The sequence below is a fragment of the Lepidochelys olivacea genome, assembly GCF_965140295.1.
Source record: "Lepidochelys olivacea isolate rLepOli2 genome assembly, chromosome: 8".
Taxonomy (NCBI): domain Eukaryota; kingdom Metazoa; phylum Chordata; order Testudines; family Cheloniidae; genus Lepidochelys; species Lepidochelys olivacea.
In genome coordinates this window covers 76,956,664-76,976,785 of record NC_140418.1, presented here as the reverse complement: position 1 = coordinate 76,976,785, position 20,122 = coordinate 76,956,664, and the positions used below count along the sequence as shown (strand labels likewise).

The following is a 20,122-nucleotide window of genomic DNA, read 5'->3' as shown; positions in this document are numbered from 1 at the left end:
GTTTTAGAAGTAAGGCTTGTATCTAGATCTCTCATCATCTTTCAGAATGTTGCATTACTCAAAGTGAGAGGCAGAGTTTTAGGAAAGTTAAATCAATGTGGTGGTGTTTAACCCAGAAAAAAGCATTAGACTGTACTGGATATGTGTTAAGTTATGCTTCATTGACAAACAAGATAATGGATGCTTGGTGGCCATTACTACTGTAAATCTGAAGGATTAATTCTAATCCAAAATATGGGTGTTTGTTTTGTTATTGCCTTGTGCACGTATGTAGAAGTGTTTTTCAAGTTATCTTAATGCTCTCCCATGTGTCTTACAACTACAATTTACATAGAACAGTAAATCAAGTAGCACAATGCTGAACTATTTGACTTGTAACATGTGAACAGTTTATTCATATAATACTTATAGTATGCAGACTCCTATTTAAACTAGGTACCCCATGGGAGGTACTACTTTATTCTTGTTGCAGAACACTTTTGGGGGAGAAAATGAGGCATCTGATTGCCTCTTTCCTTACCTCATCACACTTTTTCCTGGGCCTTATTTAATCTCTTCTCCTATAAATCTATTCTTCTGTTACATGCTTACAGTTACACAGCATAGAACTAACAGGCAGGAGGTAGATTTAACCAAAAGGGCAGGGAATGGGAAAGGTGAAGAAAGAGAGCCATGATGAAGAGGGGAGACAATGTGGAGAACACAATTAGAAAGTCTGATGCTGCCTGAAAAATGAGCTGTTGGTAATAAAAATGCAGCAATGTGCATCTCAGGAGCTTCTGTTGGTCATGACACTGAAGGAGCTAAATACAATTAAATAATTTAAAATAAGATTAAAGTTAACTAGTTACCAAGGGTGCTTGCTTCTAATTGAATAGCTTAGCAGCATGCAGTAGTACCATCTGGGACACCAAATTCAGAAAACAACCTGGGTTCCCAGATCTCATGCTGAGCTTGTTGAAAAGATAATGCTCTTAGCATCCAAGGCAAGAATCCCAGACAGTTTCAGAAGGAGATGAGCTCAATTATTCCACTAATGACTGCAATTTGGGTGGCAGTGTTTGTCAAAGTGAGGATTTAGAGGCAAAAACCATGTTTGCTAATAAGTACTGTACAAATCAAGCTGAAGAGACTTTACAAAAAAAAGTCCAAAGAATAAAAAATAAAGGTCAGTCATATATTATAAACAAAAACATTTCAAACTGAAAATGACCAGGATTCAAATTTAACCCAGTCTTATTTAAAAATGTGAGAAATGGGTCATCAATGAGTTAAAATATTTCCTTTAACTTGTTTTGTGAATTTGGTGAATTAGTGCTCTCTCTCAAAAGCAAAAGACTGAAACTGTTTTTAAAAAAATGTAGTGTAAGCAACTGATGTACATTAGCATTCAACTCTGCCAATACCCAGTAGTTTTAACCAAAAACACTTGTATTTTCTAGTCTGAGCAAAAATATTGTGCTAGTTATGGGAACCAGATAGACATCCACTAAAATCTGTATTGAAAGCCAAACTACTTCACTCATTACATAAACTGTAACTTCACCTAGGCATCAATAGGTAAAAGGCTGTTAATCCACAGTACAGTAAAGCTCTCCACATCTGCAATAAGATTACGGGCTTCATTAGTATAAAAATTAAAGGATGAAATATACAAATTAAATACTACATTTTCATTATTGTGCAAGTGAATGTGGCTAAATAATTAGAGAACCTTTTATTCACACATACCTCTTCCACCTGAAAAATACCTTCTTTTGTACCAGTTAAGCAAAGTACTTAGGATCATGTTTAATTTTAAGTATTTGCTTAAATCCAATTGACTTAAATGACCTGGATGAATTTATTACTCTTGTTTTTTGTTATGGTAGTGCCTAACTGGCCTTAATTGAGACTGGAGCTACACGGTGCTAGGTCCTATATAAATATAGAATGAGAGACAGCTCCTGCCCCAAAGTACTTACAACCTGAACAGACAATACAGAGAGAAGGGACATTAAAGGCTTTGCTGGTAGTGCTGCTTATAGTTAAGGTTGCCTAACACTTTCAACTATAAGATCTTGTTTTCAGTTGCTTAAAATTTAAACCATTCACATGAAATTTTCTATGCCAGATGCCTGCTTCAGGGTTCTCCGCCCTTTTTTTTATTTGGAGGTGGGGAGGGGAAGACTTTCAGCAAAAAATGGTTCTCTTGTTTTCTAAAACAAGATAAGCAAAAATACATTGTTTTGCTCTTGTTAAATTCCAACAGCCATTTCCTTGAGAATATCTAATACCTCCATGCTTGGGAGCAGGGACTCGGAATTTACAAATGCATTTGCTTTGGTGTTAGGGATGTGCCTTTTGCCTTCTCCTGTGAAAGCCAAATTTGAGTTGGTTAAGCAGTCAGTCTCTGAAAAATTATAGTTTACACATACACAGTAAAAGTCTGTTGGAGGATGGCAGTATGTATAGGACCATGCGGTCCTAGGGGTGCTGCTGCACCCCCTGGCTTGAAGTGGTTTCTATCATGTATAGGGTTTACAGTTTTCAGAGTAGCAGCTGTGTTAGTCTGTATCAGCAAAAAGAAAAGGAGTATTTGTGGCACCTTAGAGACTAACATTTATTTGAGCATAAGCTTTCGTGAGCTACAGCTCACTTCATCGGCTGCATCAGGTTTACAGTTTGGTTCAGTGGCTCTCAGCACCCCCACTATACAAATTGTTCCAGCACCCCTGGCAGTATGTTCTTGGAGGATTGTCTTCACTGAGCATGCTCCATCCCCACAGAGCAACTGAATGTGCTCTATCCTGCAGGGGCTACGCAGAAATTTTCCTGCTTTTGTTCCTCTAGGGCAGTGGTTTTCAAACCATGGGTTGCGACCCAGAACTGGGTTACAGAATGGAAGGGACTGGGTCACAGCGGCTCTGGTCAGTCCCATCGGTGGTGCTGCCCGGCTAAGGCAGGCTAGTTCTTACCTGTTCTAGCACCACGCTGTGCCCCAGAAGTGGCCAGCAGAAGGTCTGGCTCCTGGGGGGTGGAACAGGGGCATGGGCTCTGTGTGCTGCTCCTACCCCGAGTACTGGCTCTGCACTCCCGTTAGCTGGTTCCCGGACAATGGGGGCGAGGGCAGTGCCTACAGGCAAGAGCCACCTAGGAGCCATACCTGCTCCTGGCCACTTCTGGGGCACAGCAGGATCCGCGGTGACAGGACAGACAGACAGACAGACAGCCTGCCTCTGCACCCCCGCTGTGCCGCTGACTGGGAGCTGCCTGAGGTAAGTGCGTGCCCCAACCTCCTGCCCCAGCCCTGAGCCCCTCCCACACCCCAAACCCTTCATCCCCAGCTCCATTGGGTCACTGACATCAACAATTTTCTTCAGCTGGGTTGCCAGAAAAAAAGTTTGAAAACCAGTGCTCTAGGGGGCCAATGTGATGTCAGGCGGGGGCGCTCAGTGACCCTCCGCTAGCACTCAGGCAGCAAGGAGAAGGAGGAGGAAGCAACCTGACTTGAGTGCAAAGGAGTCAGGGAAGGATTAGGCAGGGGACAATAGGAGCTAGGTAGGATAGAGGAATATGAGTTGGGAAAGAGGAGAGTGAATGGGAAAATAGGAGCACAAGTGCAGAAGTCTATAACCATTAGAGAACTCTCCCCTCCAAAACCTGGTAATGAATGCAAGATTCTGGAGTCTCAACATTCTTTGCTGTCCAGTATAAAGCTGTGAAAATCACTAGCAAAATGGATTTTTTCCCCCTCTAGTAGTTGATCCACATGGAAGATAACAGCCTACTATTGCTGTTTGCTACAAGTTACTCGGTAAGCTCAAATAGAGTGTTGTGGAGCTAAAGGTCCCAACCCTGCTGATGACCCATGTAAGGGTCACTTTGGTTCTACCTGATGGAGGAATCGTGTTGTTAAAGACTATTATAATGCGCACGAGGTGAGTGAATTACAGTTGCACAAGTAACCTTAATTCTGATATTTCTTAACTTTTGAGTGTTTTACTCTGGAATCTTAATATGCTTTTCATGTAGGGGAAGGGTTCTATAATTTCCTGAGTATGTGTGTTTTAAAAAGCAACTGTAAAAGCAAACTTAATCGTGTCCAACTACAATGACTCCACTTGGGTCATCAGAAGGGTTGGGGACTCTATCACTTGAGCTAATTAAGTAACTGGTAATTGTAAAAAATATGCAAGTAGAGTAGATGGTGTGATGGCTTGCACAGGTTATGATAATTATGTTATTGGTTTTGTTTGAGTGGGGAAATTGGTAGGTGAGGATTAGCTGAATGGAATGACAAAAAAAAAAGGGAGAGGGAACATGGAAGAGATGGAGGCATGTGGGATAGGTTTATCTTAAACCTGTTTGTGTCATCTTAAACTAAGCCGAAATAAGACTATTTAAACAGAAATTGTTTCCAACAAGCCTCTGGAACTGGTTTAACAAAGATAGTTTAAAGAAACTTAAATTATACCAATGCAACTCTCCATTTAGGCTGGGGCTAAGACCCAGAAGACAGGATGTACTGGGAAACCCAGAAGGAATAACTTCGGTGGTTTTAAAAATGTTATGACATTATTTTTATTAACCTGAGCTTTTGGGCAGTAAGGATGAAGTGAAACTTTAGGAGGCACCTGAATGAGGAAAGTGTGGTGCAGAAGACAATTCAGAAAATTGCTGCATCAAAAGCAGTTCGTATGGGAAATCTGAGAGCAGCCTTTACAGAGATTGACGTCTGTAGGAGAAAAATTATACGGCAGACTTGAAAGCAAATGCATTAAATCTCCAGAACTACTGTATATTCTACTTACCAGAAAGTTCTGCAGAAGTAATGTGAAATAGCACATGCTAAAAAAATAACTGGCATTTGAAATTGGGAAGTTGCTAATGTAGTGCCTCTCTCTCGCTCTGTGTGTGTGTGTGTATATGTGTGTGTGTGTATATATATATATATATATATATATATATATATATATATATATATATATATATATATATATAAAAACGAGAAGTTCTTAGGAAGTTGATCAGTGAGTCTCATTTTAGTTCCAAGGAAAGTAATTGAAAATTTACATAAGAATAGAATATCACAACACTCACTTCTAAGTATAACCTTCTAGGGACAAACCAGGATGACTTCTCTAATATAGTGCCTCTCTCTAAATTATTTTCTGCTTAAAAGAAATAAAATAGATGATGTGGTGGGCGTAATTTACTTGGTTTTTCAGAAAGGTTTGGATAGGGGCCCTATTAGCCACAGGTGAAAAAATCTTACTGGGGATTAAAACTGGTTAAGCAATAGGAAATAATCAAGTGAACACTGATTCTTAGAATGGAGAGAGATTAATAGTTTGTACTCCAGGAGATGGAATTTGGATAAGTGATTAATGTACTTATCTATAGGAGGTAGTAGTTGACAAGTAATGGAACTTGTTGATGACAGTATAACTTGGTTGATAAAAGCTGCAACAAATGCTGTTAAAAAAGGAATAGGGATCTCTAATAGAACTGGACTCACCCGGCAGCACCTCCTGCTGGTTGTCCTTGGGAATTAGCTCGTCAGCCTCTGGAGCGCCATCTGGTGATCCGCCTTACCACCGGCCCCAGTCCCTCCGAAGATCCAGTGCCTCCTCCCACTGGGGTGCTGCCCCCAGCAGTAAACCCCAGACAGTAAAATCCCTGAGGGTCTCCCCTCCCTGGGGAATCCCCCACCCACTACCTCCACCTTGCCTCAGTCTTGGCCACTGCCAGTCATTGCTTATTCCCCCTCCCCAGGGCTGACTGCAGTGTATCAGCCACTCATCACAGGTGAGGGGGTTTGGACCTGCTGCCTCTGCCTATCTATGGGCTGCCCCCTTGCAACCCCAGTACCTAATAGGCCCTAATCTAGGCCTCGCAGCCTGGGGGTTTTCAGGCCAGAGCTCCCCTGCTCCCAAGGCCTTTCCCCCTCAGCCCTGCTCCAATATAGGTATTACCTAAGTCCCTGCAGCCAGGCCCTTCCCTCTCTAAATGCAGAGAGAGACTCTGGCTAAGCTTCTGCCTAGCAGCCCCTTTATAGGTCCAGCTGCGGCCTGATTGAGGCTTGGCCCAGCTGTGGTCATTTCCCCAATCAGCCTAGCTTTTCTTGGCCTCAGCCCTGGGGCTCTCTCCTAGGGCTGGCTTTTAAGCCCCACAAGACAAGAGCGGGTAACCACCCCGCTACAGGATCTAAAAAAATAACATTCCCAAGCAAGAATATATCATTCTCTTTTCCCAAGTTATACTTTTTCAGTAATCTGGCTACTCAGTTAATTACCCAGATACCTGTGATTCCATTAGTTCCCCTGAATCGGCAATCACTCAGCACAGTATATACGTACTGTTAGGAAGAGTTCATGTTACCAGTTCCTTCATCTTGCTGTAAACTGCATCTGGCATGTCTCTAATGATTGAAATAATGTTAGATATAATGTATTTAATATATCTGTTCGTAGACCTTACCAATCACTATTGAATATGGTCATCCAGGAACTTTTCTTCTTTTTCTAGTTTAAGTTGGGTTGGAGGGTTTGGGAAGGCTTAATGGTAAACTACACTTTGCCCTTAAACTTCAGACATCTTAGAAAAGACAAATTCTCCATGGGGACAGATAAACAAAGCTAGGTACCTTTTACCAACCCAGTAAATGATTCATGTGTATTAGCCCATGCGCAGCAATCACTGGGCTTTCACCGGGTTTTTCACATTAAAGCATATTTGCAATATTGTCTCAAAATATCTCTGCACAATTTTAATATTTAAATACAAAGCTTTCTCTTTATTAAACATTATATTTGAAGTATATTAGAAAAGCTTTATTGGCTTGTTATGAAAATTACATCTTGTATTTAATTCACAGAGTGTCCCAGAACACCAGATACTCCAAACAGTGACCCTCGTTTTTCTACGAACAACAGATTGATGGTTTTAAAAAAGCAATTGGATATAGAACTGAAAGTAAAGCAAGGAGCAGAGAATATGATACAAATGTATTCAAATGGCTCTTCAAAGGTAAGGCTTTGGAATACTTAAAGAACACTGAAATAACCAAAAATATAAAAATCATGTAGTTTGAACATATGAACAGTGTTGTCAAGGTTCCTCCCCCACTCTGAACTCTAGGGTACAGATGTGGGGACCTGCATGAAAAACCTCCTAAGCTTATCTTTACCAGCTTAGGTCAAAACTTCCCCAAGGTACAAAATATTACACCCGTTATCCTTGGACTGGCCGCTACCACCACCAAACTAATACTGGTTACTGGGGAAGAGCTGTTTGGACGCGTCCTTCCCCCCAAAATACTTCCCAAAACCTTGCACCCCACTTCCTGGACAAGGTTTGGTAAAAAGCCTCACCAATTTGCCTAGGTGACTACAGACCCAGACCCTTGGATCTTAAGAACAATGAACAATCCTCCCAACACTTGCACCCCCCCTTTCCTGGGAAATGTTGGATAAAAAGCCTCACCAATTTGCATAGGTGACCACAGACCCAAACCCTTGGATCTGAGAACAATGAAAAAGCATTCAGTGTTTTACAAGAAGACTTTTAATAAAAAATAGAAGTAAATAGAAATAAAGAAATCCCCCCTGTAAAATCAGGATGGTAGATATCTTACAGGGTAATTAGATTCAAAAACATAGAGAACCCCTCTAGGCAAAACCTTAAGTTACAAAAAAGATACATAGACAGAAATAGTTATTCTATTCAGCACAATTCTTTTCTCAGCCATTTAAAGAAATCATAATCTAACACATACCTAGCTAGATTACTTACTAAAAGTTCTAAGACTCCATTCCTGTTCTGTCCCTGGCAGAAACCAGCATACAGACAGACACAGACCCTTTGTTTCTCCCCTCCTCCCAGCTTTTGAAAGTATCTTGTCTCCTCATTGGTCATTTTGGTCAGGTGCCAGCGAGGTTACCTTTAGCTTCTTAACCCTTTACAGGTGAGAGGAGCTTTCCCCTGGCCAGGAGGGATTTCAAAGGGGTTTACCCTTCCCTTTATATTTATGACAAGTGTGCTATTTTTTATTTCAAGAAACTACATAGTAATGTAGAACTTAGACAATTAATGTTATACTCTTCACCTCTAGAAGTGTGGTTTCATCCTACCGAAGGTGCTCATTAAGAGGTGGTTTAGTTTTCATCAGTTCTATCCCATGGGTTTCAACCTACATAATGAATCGAGTTTATGAAATCTAGCACCTGTTAATCTTTGATTATGCGTGATTCACTCTAAAAAGCAGGGCATGCTGTGTAGTGCTTTACATGGTGTGACATATTGTGATGCTTATTCTGGGTATTATGGCTTTTATGAAGGGAAATCATGCCTCACCAATCTATTAGAATACTTTGAGGGAGTCAGCAAGTGTGTGGACATGCGTAATCCAGTGGATAGAGTGTACTTGGACTTTTACAAAGCCTTTGACAAGCTCCCTCATCAAAGGCTCATAAGCAAAGTACGCAGTCATGGGATAAGAGGGAAGATTCTTCATGGGTCAGTAACTGATTAAAAGATAGAAAATAAAGGGTAGGAATAAATGGTCAGCTTTCGCAATGGAGAGAGGTAAATAGCAGGGTTCCCTAAGGATCTGTACTGGAACCTGTTCTGTTTAACATATTTATAAATTAAATGGAAAAGGAGGTGAAGGGTGAGGTGGCAAAATTTGCAGATGATACAAAATTATTCAGGATAGTTAAATCCAAAACTGACTGTGAAGAGTTACAAAGGAATCTCACAAAACTGCGTGACTGGGCAACAAAATGGTACATGAAATTGAGTGATGATAAAGTAATGCACATTTGGAAAACATAATCCCAACTATACATATAAAATGATGGGGCTCTAAATTAGCTGTTACCGCTCAAGAAGAGAGCTTGGAGTCACTGTGGATAGGTCTCCGAAAACATCCGCTCAATGTGCAGCAGCAATCAAAAAAACTACCAATGTTGGGAACTATTTGGGATGGGATAGATAACGAAACAGAAAATATCAAAATGCCACTGTATAACTCCATGGTACACCTACACCTTGAATACTGCATGCAGTTCTGGTTACCCCATCTCAAAAAAATACAAAAAAATACCCATACACCTCTACCCCGATATAACGCGATCCCATATAACACAAATTCGGACATAACGCGGTAAAGCAAAAATGGTTTTCTGTCTCGTCTACAACATACAGTACTTTTATTCTGTTTAATTCCAGTTCATACATTTAATGATTAGCTCGTACATATTCAGTATATATGTTTTTACAAGCCTGCCTTGGATCGAAAGTCGAAACACAAAGCCGAGCGCATTTACAACATTTTTAAACTTTCACTCCGTTCTTCTTTTCATAAAAACCAGTCTTGTCTGCAAGTCTTAATTAAAGTTATAACGTTGACAGTTTAAATCCGTTAATAGTTTAAAACCATTGAAAGTTTAAATTCCGTTTTGCGGACAACAAAATCATGTGCGAGGTGGTAGCTAATTTTCAACAGCCGTTATAATAAAAACGGCCTTTGTATTTATAACCATGCCTAATTTATCAGAAAGGAGAGTTCAGTCTAACTTCGTTGTTGACTAACCTGCTGCTGCCTTGCCAGTTTAAAGTTGTTACAAACCATCCGTGGTTGGCGCCTCGGCTCTTAAAATGTGGCTTCTGTCAAATTACATACATGCACATTTGTACACACAACGTACTGTATGTATCAAAGTGGTGGAACGAATGTGCAACAATGAGAAGGCAGGAGTAAACGTATGTTGCCTGCCGATGGTCCCATTAGGCGTTCTCATCTCGCCCGCCTATTTTAATCTCATTTCTAAATTGTGTACAGTATCGACTAAGCTTAAGTTGTCTCACTAGTTGTATTTTGGAAACATTGTAACTCTGCGCTGACATTTTCTAAACAATTTTAAAAAATTGTTAGCATTAATATTAAAATACCATTGACATAATGGCAAGTTGTTCACAGCCATGGAAATGAAAGGCATGGACAGTCAAAGAAAAACTGGAAGCTTTGGACAGACTGAAATCAGGAATGAGCCAAGTGAAGGTCTCAAAAGAACTAGGAGTGGGAGAAACAACATTAAGATGAGGAAAAGTTACGATCAGTGCTAGTTGAACTGGATGAACGTGAAGGTCTGGAAAGGAAACGCCTCAAAACTGCCCAGGATAACCAACTAGATAGAGCAGTATTTATGTGGTTTACCCAAGAACGCTCTGATGGCACGCCAATTTCCAGTGACATAAGGAAACAAGTGGAGAAATTGAAGAAGGATCTCTATTTTAGATGCTTGGGTGAGGACGCTTTTGCACATCAAGGTAATGAATTTAAAGCTAGCAGTGGATGGCTTAATGGTTTTAAAAAACGTCATGGCATTCGGCAAGTCACAATTTCAGGAGAGACGTGCTCTGCAGATATAAAAGCTTGCAACGAATACCCGCTAAAGTTACAAGAGATCATCGTCGAGTGTGGCTATGCTCCGGAGCAAATCTATAACGCTGATGAAACCGGCTTATGTTACTGTATGCTGCCGGATAGAACACTTGCTTCTAGGACTGAAGAACAAAAGGCCGAAGGTTTTAAGGTGATAAGAGAGTGACAGTACTTTTCTGCGTGAGTAAAATCGGTTCACATAAACTTAAACCTCTGTGCATAGGAAAATCCAGGTTACCTTGGGCTTTCCACCATAAGAACATGGATTCGCTTTCATTCATTTATCGCCATTCAAAAAAGCCTGGATGACATTGGATATTTTCGAGGAATGGTTTAATAAATATTTTGCACCAGCTCTCTGGAGTCACCTACGCAGACAAAACCTGGATCCAAAGGCATTGCTCCTACTTGACAACTGTCCCGCCCACCCCCCAGTAGAGACCTTAACTAACAAAGACGGGAAGATAAAGGTGAGCTACCTTCCTAAGAACACAACATCCAAAATACAGCCCCTTGATCAAGGCATTATAGCCACATTTAAAATGAACCATCATAAAGTCTTAGTAAAGAAAATTGTTGAGGACAACAGTAGCATAACAGATGTAATAAAGAAATTGAATTTGCTGGATGTATTTAACTTAGGGGAGAGAGCCTGGCTAGGAATCACTCCGTCAACGATAGAGAAATGTTGGCATCATGGTTTCAAAAGTGCTTTTGTCACTGAAAGTGATGACAACCAAGATGAGGAAGATGAGAACAACTTTGAAGGTTTTACGGAAGAAGAGGCCATGAAGGCAGAACAAGTCTACAAGGAACTTATGGCTCAAAGTGGGATAGTTAATCAAGAATGGATGGAGGTGGATGCTATGTGTCCAACCTATGAACGACTTACAGATGTAGATATAATTCATAATGTTGCCCCTCAACAAAAAACTCCCATCTCCAAAATGTTTTCAAACTATTTAATAGTTAACAGTTCATATTACTGAACAATATATGTATAACATAGTTGGCTAAGTGACAAAGTGGTCTATGCTCCTATTTGCTAAAATACCAAAATCCTTTTTTACAGTAATTTGTCAGGATGTGTAATTAAAAGCTTTTTCTGATATTTTATGTGAATTTTGCATTTTCCTAAGCATTACTGCAGACCAAATGATTAATGTATGATGAAATGTAGCTCACATGGTTGCATTTAGCAGTGTTTAGTACCTGTGTAGTTAATAAGTTTTAATAAGTGTAGTTTTAAGTAAGCTTATAAAATAATTGTTGTAATTAAAGAAAGGAGATACAATTTAACCATTGTAGAACAGATTTATTTACTGCATACACCATGTTAGTTCTAACAAAATGATTTGCTGACTATTAATAACGGAAATGCTCGAGGCCAAAGCGAGTTCAATATACCGCGGTTTCACCTATAACACGGAAAGATTTTTTTGGCTCCTGAGGACCGCGTTATATTGGGGTAAAGGTGTATTAGAATTGGAAAAGTACAGAGAAGGGCAACAGAAATGATTAGTGGTATGGAACAGCTTCCATATGAGGAGAGATTAAAAAGACTGGGATTGTTCAGCCTAGAGGGATTTGATAGATATCTATTAAATCATGAACCTTATCAAGAAAGTGAATAGGAAAGTATTATTTACCCCTTCACATAACACACAAACCAGGGGTCACCCCGTGAAATTAATAGGCAGCAAGTTTGAAACAAACAAAAGGAAGTACTTCTTCACATAATGCACAGTCTACCTGTGGAACTCATTGCAAGTGGAAGTTGTAAAGGCCAGAAGTATAACTGGGTTCAAAAAAGAATTTGATAAGTTAATGGAGGATTAGGCTATCTGGCTATTAGCGAAGATGGTCAGAGATGTAACCCCATGCTCTGGTGGGTCTCTAAACCTCTGACTTCAAGAAGCTGGGCCTAGACACTCAGGGATGATTCGTTTGAAATTGCTATGTTCTTTCCCTCTGAAGCATCTGGCACTGGCTTCTGTCAGAAGATTGAATACTGAGCTATATGGATCATTGGTCTGACACAGTATGGCTGCTCTTACGTACGTAAGAGTGGTGCATCTTTTTAATCCATTGGGCTAAAGGATGATTTGAGCAAGATTTTTGAGCTCTAGTGTTCATGCCAGTCCAGCAGAATGTGTCTTTGCAAAATATGTCCATGAAAGGCATACATCAGTTTTAGCCAACAGTAACAGATTCTTGTACAAAGACAAACTATCAGTCTTTTCCTCCCATTTTATAGGGAAGCTATCAGGATTTTATGAATCTACTATTAATCTTTCTAAATATAAAGTGTACTAGTTCTTTTTAAAGGGTAATTGCTCTAATTACTCTTATGTGGAGGAACACTTGGAAGAAAGCTAAAGAGAAAACTTACTTAAACATAAGGGTTTTTTTTGTAGATGTCTTGATATTCTATATAGTAAAGTTACAATCTAACTTTCTGACATTAACAAATGTTACAAAAGAGCTAAATAAATTATAGATCTGAAAATATATATATATAACACATACACATAGTAGAATCAAAAGATGTTAAAGGAAAAATTTATGGAGGAATACTAAATAGGTTCTCTTTAATTTTGTGGCTCACATATCATTATTTTTATGATGTACATTGTTCTAGATGAGTCATCTAATCAAGGCTTTTTTAAACCAAACACGGAAATATTTATTTATTTATTCGTGGATATAAAGGAAGTCTCAATATTCAAATGAGAAAAATCAGACAGCGCCTAAAATCCTTCTTTCTGTAAAAACACTCCCCCGCTCCCCCCACGCAAAACAGTCTATTATTTCAGTAGGTCTCAAACTTTTTTTTTTTGCGGACCACTTGAAAATTGCTGAGGGTCTGGGCGGACCACTTAATGATCTTTCCAAATGTTGTTTGTACCATTAGCTAACTATTGTAAAGCGCTTTGGATAAAAACCCTATATTTAAAAAAAACCTTAATAATAAAAAAAATTCTACAAATAAAAGCACACAACTCTTATTTTAATATCAGTATTCTTACCTTTCTAATGCAATGGATGTGTCCGCTCTCTCCCACCACGGCAACCCCTGAGCTAGGGCTGGGAAGGAGGGGGGTCTCCCCTGCCATGTCAGTCACTGAGCTGGGCTGGGAAGGAAGGGGGTCTCTTCCTCTCTCCTCTGCTGTGGCAGCCACGGAGTTGTGGCTGGGAAGGAGGGGGGGGTCTCTTCCCCCACCACAGCAGCCACAGAGCTGAGGCTGGGAAGGAGGGCCGTATCTCCCCAGCAACCGCAGCCCTGGAGCTGGAGAAAGTTGCCTCTTTGGCTGCCGCAGCCTTGCACATCCCAAATTCCCACCACCCCATTTTCTCACCAGCCCCTACTCCCCCGAAGGCCACCACCTCACCTTACATGTGCGTCTTTTCCAGGGTCTAGGCACCTAATTAGTGGAGCCACACCTGCGCGGCTCCTCTAATTCAGTGAGTGGCCCTTCATTCTCTCATGTGCGGCCACCCAGGCGCACACCTTAGAGGGAACTATACACAGACCACCAGAGTTTGAGAACCTCTGTATTATTGGGTTGAATCCAGTATGAGTTTCTCTTGACATCTCCAGTTGGAACTGCCCAATACTTTGGGGTCCTTTACCAAAACACCTGCCTGTCATGCACCTGTGGCTTACTAGATTGAAAAGGAAGTAGTGGTAAGGCAGCTGGAAGAAGTACCAAAAGCGTACCTTTTAACCAAAGTCCATACAAGCTTAGATTGTGTCCATCTACCTGCTCATGTACCCTGACTTCCAGGTCATTTATATCCTTGTAAGGTCATATGACCAGTCTCTCTAGCTCAGCTTTAGGTACTCCTAAAAAAATTCAGGTGATCCCCATGGATCATCATTAAGGCTGCGATTTTGTCAGGGAGTTCGCAGAAGTCATGGAATCCGTAACTTCCAAAGACCTCTGTGACTTCAGCCCCCGCGGCTAGGAGCCGCAGGGTCCTGCCACCTCTTGCAGCGGCAGGGAGCTGTGAGGTACCCCGCCGCTTAAGCTCTGAGCCGCCATGGGTGGTGAGGAGTTACTCCTCAGCTTCTTGGCTACCACGGCAGGGCAAGGGCATCCCCGCAGGGCCCCAGGGGGACCACTGCAGTTCCAAGCCGTGGATGGAGGGGGATCCTGGAGCTCTGAGCCCTCACGGGTGCTGGGGGCCTCCCAGAGCTCACAGCTGCCCAGCCCCATTCCATTTTATCATGGATATTTTTAATAAAAGTCAGGTACAGGTGACCAGGCTTCTATAAATTTTTCTTCATTGCCCATGACCTGTCCTGTGACTTTTACTAAAAATACCCATGACAAAATCTTAGCCTTTAATCATCATCAGAAATGCACCAGTGTGGCCTCTCATAGCCCGGGGTCCTTTAAGCTGAAGCAGGCAATTATAATCAGTCACTGAATCTTTTACTTGCTAATTGATAAATGTTTAAATCAGTCCAGTTTCATGTATGGTGGCGGGGTTAGGAAAGGGAAGATGCTTCTTCTGAAACACTGTCCCCAATGGTTTCTGCAACAAATATAAAATGATATGCCACGTATCCATTTTGTCTGCTGCACAGTTCTCAGTTGTGACTAAAACAGCTGAACTGCTTTAACCTGTACGCATAAAAATCTGGACTACGGTTAAGGTATCAAATAAAAAATTTAAAAGAACCCAAGTACCTGCAAGTGATGCAACTGAAATGGCTGGGATTGGGGGGAGGGGACATGATGGGGAGAGAAGGACTAGCAAATTCGACCAGCTCCCAGTGATCCAGCAGGTCTTTGAAAAGCAGTTTGTGGCGCTCCAGCCGTTTAATATACAGACTAAATCATCCTTTTTATTTTACTCCAATTCTGTTTGAGTGGAAGGAATCCTAGGACTGCAAGGGGCCTTGATAGGTCTTCTAGTCCAGTCCCCGGCACTCAAGGCAGGACCAAGTATTATCTAGACCAACCCTGACAGGTGTTTATCTAACCTGCTCTTAAAAATCTCCAATGACAGAGATTGTTCAGTCTCCCTAGGCAGTTTATTCCAGTGCTTAACCACCCTGACGGTTAGGAAGTTTTTCCTAATGTCCAACCTAAACTGCCCTTGCTGAAATTTAAGCCCATTGCTTCTTGTCCTATCCTCAGAGGTTAAGGAGACAAAATTTTATTCCTTCTGCTTGTAACAATCTTTTATGTACTTGAAAACTATTGTCATGTCCCCCCTCAGTCTTCTCTTCTCCAGATTAAACAAACCCAATTTTTTCAATGTTCCCTCATAGGTCATATTTTCTAGACCTTTAATAATTTCTGTTGCTCTTCTCTGGACTTTCTCCAATTTGTCCACATCTTTTCTGAAATGTGGCACTCAGAACTGGACACAGTACTCCAGTTGAAGTCTAATCAGTGTGAGATAGAGTGGAAGAATTCCTTCTTGTGTCTTGCCTACTACACTCCTGCTAATACATCCCAGAATGATGTTTGCTTTTTTTGCAACAGTGTTATACTGTTAACTCCTGTTTATCTTATGACCCTCAGATCACTTTCTGCAGTATTCCTCCCTACGCTGTCATTTTCCATTTTGCATGTGTGCAACTGATTGCTCCTTCCTAAGTAGAGTACATTGCCTTTGTCCTTACTGAATTTCATCCTATTTACTGCAGACAATTTCTCTCATTTGTCCAGGTGATTTTGAATTTTAGTCTTATCCTCCAAAGCACTTTCAACCCCTCCCAGCTTGGTGTCATCTGCAAACTTTATAAGTGTACTCTCTATGCCATTATCTAAATTACTGATGAAGATAGAGCAGAACCTGACCGAGAACTGATCCCTGTGGGATCCCACTTGGTATGCCCTTGCAGCTTGACTGTGAACCACTAATTACTGTTTGGGAGTGGTTTTCCCACCAGTCATGCAGCCACCTTACAGTAGCTCCATCTAGGTTGTATTTCCCCTAATTTGTTTATGATAAGGTCATGCAAGATTAGTATCAAAAGCCTTAGTAAAGTCAAGATATACCACATCTACTGCTCCCCCCCCCCCCGGCATCCTCCCAATCTGCAAGGTTTGTTCATGTTCTGAGCTTGATAAATCCACTAGACTGATACTAACCAAATAACTAAACCCAGTGTGCCCTTTTTCCACAGCTGGGATCCCAAGGCTTATTTTCCCCATGGGTTTCCTTCTCCCCACCTCTTTGCTCCCAGTGAGTGACTGCAGAATTTCCCTTTGTAGCCCCCTGCTACTTCAAATTTCAAATCTCTGGGCCTCCCTCCATATGCAACTATGAAGGTTAATTGGCCTCTCTTCTGGACCACCTTAACCCCTTCGGGGCTGATACGGGTGCTTAGAAATGTTCTGCATTCACGGAGATTCAGGCATTAAAATATCTAAGCACAACAGACGTTATAACAAGTACTCAGGTCTGACTCTGAGGCTACGTTTGTACATTTCTGTTAAAAGTATGTGATGTCTTTTACCACACCATGGATTACCTGCATCTTCTCTCATGTAGGAGCCGGGGTGCCCACAGCTGTATGCACGTTGTGTACAGTGCATACTACTGGTGGGGAGTAGGGCCACCCAGAGTGGGGGGCAAAAGGGGAAGTTTGCCCTGGGCCCCCAGACCTGTGTGACGCTGCAATCCCATACACTGGTTCAGAACACCGCTCGCTGAAACTTGGCCCGGCAGCCCTTCAGTCAGGACAGAGGGGCTGCCAGGCCAAAGCTGAGTATCACTAGCTGCCATGCTAAATTAAAGTGAGAGTGATTTTTAGTTATGTACCGTATGAAAACATTTAGAGGGGATCCATGTGTAGAAGTGTTACCAATAAGTAAAACAGAAATCTGTAGCAGTAAGGGCATGGGCGAAAATCAGAGCAATAAGGTAAAAACAGGTCAGCAAGGTAGATAGAACTATGATCTTACGAGATCTGATGTTCCTAGACAATGTCACATTTATCCAGATTATTTCCAATAGAATGGCTTGAAGTGTTTTCATGAACTAAAAATATACTTCCACCCTAGCTTACTTTCCATTAACGTCCTAGAGTAGTTTGGTGAATTGGTTTGCTGCATTATGTGATCTGTAGGGCCTTACCAAATTCACAGCCATGAAAAATATGGCACGGACCGTGAAATCAGACTTCCTCTGGGAAATTTAGCTATTGGGGGAAGGGAGAGCAACAGGGCTGGGGACACCGCTGCTGGGGTCTCCTACCGTTCACCAGGCTCCAGCTACTAGGCTGGGGAGGGACAGGACTTCCTCTTCCCCTGCATGGCTACTTAAGGTGGAGATCAGACCCACCTCCACCTTTGGGAACCTCTTCCAGCTGTGAACATAGCAAAGAAGTGAGGGTGGCAATCCTGTGACCACCCTCTACAATAGCTTTGTGACTCCCACCCCCATGGTCCCCTTTTGGGTTGAGACCCCCAGGGTTACAACATTGAAATTTCAGGTGTAAACATCTGAAAATATGAAATTGACCAATTTAAAAACCCTTTGGCCGTGAAATTGACCAAAATGGACTGTGAATTTGATAGGAGGTCCTAGTGATCTACTTTGCAAACTTTAAACGTTTCATGCTTTGGGAATAAATGTCAGCTGCTGTTAACTAGGTTTCGTCTTCACCTCTTTGTCATCCCGAGTGTTTACATTTTAAAACTTCCTTCTTTTTTTAATAGGATCGAAAACTCCTTGCTACAGCTCAACAGATGCTCCAGGACAGCAAGACGAAAATAGAAGTCATAAGGATGCAGATTCTTCAGGCAGTCCAGACCAATGAGTTGGCTTTTGATAATGGTGATGAAGTAGAGAAGACAGAAATGTGCTTACTAATGTTTGAATTTTACATAGGGTTGTACTAATATGTATTTATGACTGCAAGAAAACCTTGGTGGATGAGGAGGTCAGATAGAAGACAGGATTTGGTTTTAATGAACTTAAATAGCACAGCACAACAGAGATGTCACACTACATATTCAGACCTGAATGTGATTTTTCTAAGGAAAAAATGCTTTCCCTGATGTGTAGCTTGTGGTTTGCTTTGCATTATCTTTTCACACCTCGTCCTTTCCACTTTGGCTTTTCCTTTAATATATTTCATATGCTCTTGCTCTTTTTTTTTCTGCTGTGGAGAAAATAGCTGCTGTGTGTGGGTAGCAATTCCTCTTTGAAATTTTACAGCTTTTAATTTTTTTAAAGGTTTCACAGTAGCAGTTGTGTTAGTCTGAATCCGCAAAAAGAAAAGGAGTACTTGTGGCACCTTAGAGACTAACAAATTTATTTGAGCATAAGCCTTCTTGAGCTACAGCTCATTTTCCACTGCATGCATCCGATGAAGTGAGCTGTAGCTCTCAAAAGCTTATGTTCAAATAAATTGGTTAGTCTCTAAGGTGCCACAAGTACTCCTTTTAATTTTTTTAAAGAAGTTCAGTTTGGTTAAGGTCCCAATTCTGCCCACCTAACTCATGTGGATAGTCCAGGACTGTTAATTCTAATGGGAACATTTAAGAGAGTAAGGCAAATAGGATTTGGGCCCACATCTGGCAATTTTAGGCCAGGGAAGAAACTATGAGTTTTTACAAACCAAAGCACAAAATTGTCTCAAACCAGATCTTTTCGTTGCTCAAACACTACTCAGAATTTAGTGGTGTGGTGTTTTCTGTGTTTTTTTTTTTTTTTTTTTTTTTTTTTTTTTTTGAAAGTTCCCTTGCAGGCCAAGAGAACTTATCTGCTATTTTTCAGTCTACAGGGAAATTTTACAGATAAGTTAAAGGCCCTGAACTATCATAGTATGATGCTGTAAAATTATGAGCAGTGTGTTATCTCTAGTTTTTAAATCTTGTACATCTATATTTTGTGAATTATTGAAATTGCCTGATAATCAGGGCTTGATGTATCCATTTGTTAGTGATAAGTGGGAAGTCTTTTTACTGGGAAGTGTCATAAATTTTGTCAAACTACAACCATAAGATTTAGAAATGTAAAGAGAACCTACCGAATTTAAATCAATGCACTGTTATCTTCTTGAGTATGCAGACAGGACTGCAGTGTCTCCACTGCTGCTCCTAGATTTGCCAAACGGTACTAGAAGGTATCAGTAACACTAAGAGACAAGGTGGGTAAGGTCATATATTTTATTGGACCAACTTCTGTTGGCGAGGGAGACAAGTTTTTGAGTACACAGCTGTTCTTCAGGATATTGCCTAACCCACCTTGTCTCTCTAATATCCTGGGACCGACAGGGCTACAACAACACTGCATACATCAATAACACTGGTCATGTTCACTCTTTACTTTTCTGAACTCTGGAGGCAGTAGTGAAACTGTCAAGTAATTCTCTGCTGCTGCTTGGAAAATCTGAGCACCAGCAGAAGGCGTCACTAGTTACTGACCAAAAACAATTTGGGAAAGGTATGGTGTAAGACCTCTCTCATCCCCCATTCTTGCAGCAGCCACAAGACCTGGGGTGTGGTGTGGAATAGGGCAACAGTTAGAGCTTCAAACTGATCAGACATCATCTTGTCAGAGAGTGATATGAAAGATGAAGTCTCCAGTTTGGGTTCAGAGGCAGAAATCCAGAAGAAAAACTCAAAATCTTACCCTTTCCAGTAGGTAGGGGGCTGTGTGGGAGACTTGGCTTTTTGCAAGGGCATTGTCCCTTAATTTCCCGGGGGAGGACCATGGTCT

The 20,122-nt window shown here is 41.2% G+C and overlaps 1 protein-coding gene across 3 annotated transcripts in view; it reads left to right on the top strand.

Moving 5' to 3' along the window:
* PKN2 (protein kinase N2) overlaps positions 1-20,122 on the top strand; it is a 136,019-nt gene that overhangs the window by 62,798 nt on the left and 53,099 nt on the right. For all 3 annotated transcript variants that reach the window (XM_084637105.1, XM_084637104.1, XM_084637103.1), the window contains exons 3-4: positions 6,860-7,011; positions 18,115-18,232. In XM_084637105.1, the coding sequence (XP_084493231.1) occupies positions 6,860-7,011; positions 18,115-18,232 (270 nt within the window). The remainder of the gene's footprint in view (positions 1-6,859; positions 7,012-18,114; positions 18,233-20,122) is intronic.